At 42.9% G+C, this 2,219-nt stretch overlaps 1 protein-coding gene across 1 annotated transcript; it reads left to right on the plus strand.

The window, feature by feature from the left end:
* Positions 1–289: 289 nt before the first annotated feature.
* LOC149555886 (uncharacterized) lies at positions 290–1,965 on the plus strand. The gene has a single exon (XM_089829990.1). The coding sequence runs from the start codon at positions 417–419 to the stop codon at positions 1,692–1,694; it is 1,278 nt and encodes a 425-aa protein (XP_089686116.1). The 5' UTR covers positions 290–416; the 3' UTR covers positions 1,695–1,965.
* The last annotated feature ends 254 nt before the right edge of the window (positions 1,966–2,219 follow it).

Genomic DNA, 2,219 nt, shown 5'->3' on the forward strand with positions numbered 1-2,219 from the left:
GGGACAAATACCTTAAAGGACAATTTACCCCACAGAATCTGATTCGGGTGAAAGAATAACGACAGTAAAACAGAATTACGTCAATGGGAGCACGCGTAAGAATTTTTTACCCCAAAATTTTAAACTCTCCGTGGGTCCCAGAGTAACTCCCACCAGCTCATCTGTATCGAAAATATTTTTGTCGGTATCAAAATTTGACGGCAGGACGACCGTCAACATGGGGCCCAGTTATACGGCAGCTTACGCGGGAAGTAAAAGCAGAGGAAGGCAGAGGGTCGTGGAAGAAGAAGAGGGGGTATTATATATCCAGAATAGCCTTGAGCTGATCAGGCACAATACATAATTTGCATTCGTACGCTTGATAATTTGCAGCTTTAAACGATTTAAGGCAGTTTTAGTTTGCATTTAGCTGAAAAATGTTGTTTTCACCGGGTTTTCTGAATACCCATTTGAAATCTATGCTGAAAATTGTGATTTTCTGCTGTTTCTGCAACTGGGCAAGGGCTGTGACCTTGCAATCAGATGTGGAGGCTCTGATTGAGCTTAAAAATGCCGTGGAGGCCGACTCAATCGGGCAAGCATCATGTTTAGGATCATGGAACTTTTCCGTTGATCCCTGTGATTTGAGGTCTACAAACCAGTTTGTGTGTGGGATTAGGTGTGATGTAAAAACGGGGGGTAAGAGCAGAGTCACAAGCTTCGCATTGGACGGTGTGGGATACAGGGGGTTTCTGAGCCCTTATATCGGGAATCTCACTGAGCTCACTGAGCTTGTCTTGGCCGGAAATGGCTTCCATGGAAGCATCCCGCAGAGCATCTCAGGGCTTGTCAGGCTTTTTAGGCTTGATTTATCCGGCAACATGTTCTCTGGCCCACTGCCTGATTCACTGGGAGGGCTCGTGAATTTGCAGGTTTTGTCACTGGGAAGGAATCGTCTCAGTGGGGCTTTTCCTCCTTCATTGAACAATCTGAAATCATTGCAGAGGCTGGATTTGTCGTACAATGCGCTCAGCGGCAGGATTCCTCCTTTGGGCGGACTGAAAGGGCTTTATAATTTGGATTTGAGCTTTAATGGATTTGGGGGTTTTATTCCGTCAGAGCTCCCTTTGTCCTTGTCTCAGATGACTCTGAGGTCAAATTTCTTGACGGGGACATTGCCGAAAAGTTTGAGTGGCCTCAGAGGATTGGGGGTTTTGGATCTAAGCGGTAATAGGCTCAGTGGTTCCATTGATGGGTTGTTGTTTTCACACCCTGAAATGCAGCAACTCAATCTGTCAAATAACAGTTTTACTGCCATTAGTGTACCTAATATGTCTGGTGTTGAGAGCTTGCTTGTAGCTGTGGATATCGGATTCAATAGAATTAGTGGGCTTTTGCCTTCCAATTTCTCAACTCTTCAGTCCCTTTCTGCTCTTTCGCTGAGGTACAATGGGTTCCAGGGTCGAATCCCAGCAGAGTACGGTGTTAAGGCCGCTGATGGCGTGAAGCCTCTGGTTAGGTTGTTTTTGGATGGCAATTATCTCAACGGTGGGGTTCCTGCTCAGTTTTTTAAAATCCCTGCTGAGAAAATCAGTGGGAGCTTTGCTGATAATTGTCTTAAGAGCTGCCCATCTAGTGTCGTCCTGTGCCAGGGGAGCCAAAAGCCTAGTAATGTCTGCAGGAGAGCTTATGGGAGGAGAGCTCATGTCCCATGAGCTTGTTTCAGAATGAAGATTATTGTATAAATCTAAGCTTGGCCTCTCTCCAATGGAGACTCTTAATGGAGTTACTCACAGAAAGGTCCGATTAAGTCAATTAGATTTTCACAATTCATGTCAATGTATATTTTTTCCTTTCTAAGATCTATTGAATAGTTTTCCACGCCACCGGATCCATGATCCATTCTTCAGAAGAGCGAAGGAACATTAAATTGAATTTCATATCATCTATCAAAATTTAAAATATATATACGTTTGAATTGTTGCAGGATTCTAGTAAGAATTGAAATTGTGTTCTGGTTCTCATTCAATAACAGTGATTTTGCAGTGAGATGTTCCAAATTATAGCCAGGCCTCTTGGAAGCTTGTAGAATCTGATTTCCATCTTGGGATTTAGGGTTTTTAAGAAATACGTCAAAACTTTGGCTTTTTCTTTTCTTATTGAACCTACAAAAACTAGCACATTTGATTTCATTTCACATGAACATTGTCATTTAATTGATTCTAAAGTTAAACAAAGCA

This window comes from Cupressus sempervirens, chromosome 5 (assembly GCF_028749045.1).
Source record: "Cupressus sempervirens isolate cs-2001-9-10 chromosome 5, ASM2874904v1, whole genome shotgun sequence".
NCBI classification, from domain to species: domain Eukaryota; kingdom Viridiplantae; phylum Streptophyta; class Pinopsida; order Cupressales; family Cupressaceae; genus Cupressus; species Cupressus sempervirens.

Excerpts from the sequence above, each read along its gene's own strand:
- LOC149555886 (XM_089829990.1), top strand. The coding sequence starts at position 417 with ATGTTGTTTTCACCGGGTTTTCTGAATACCCATTTGAAATCTATGCTG.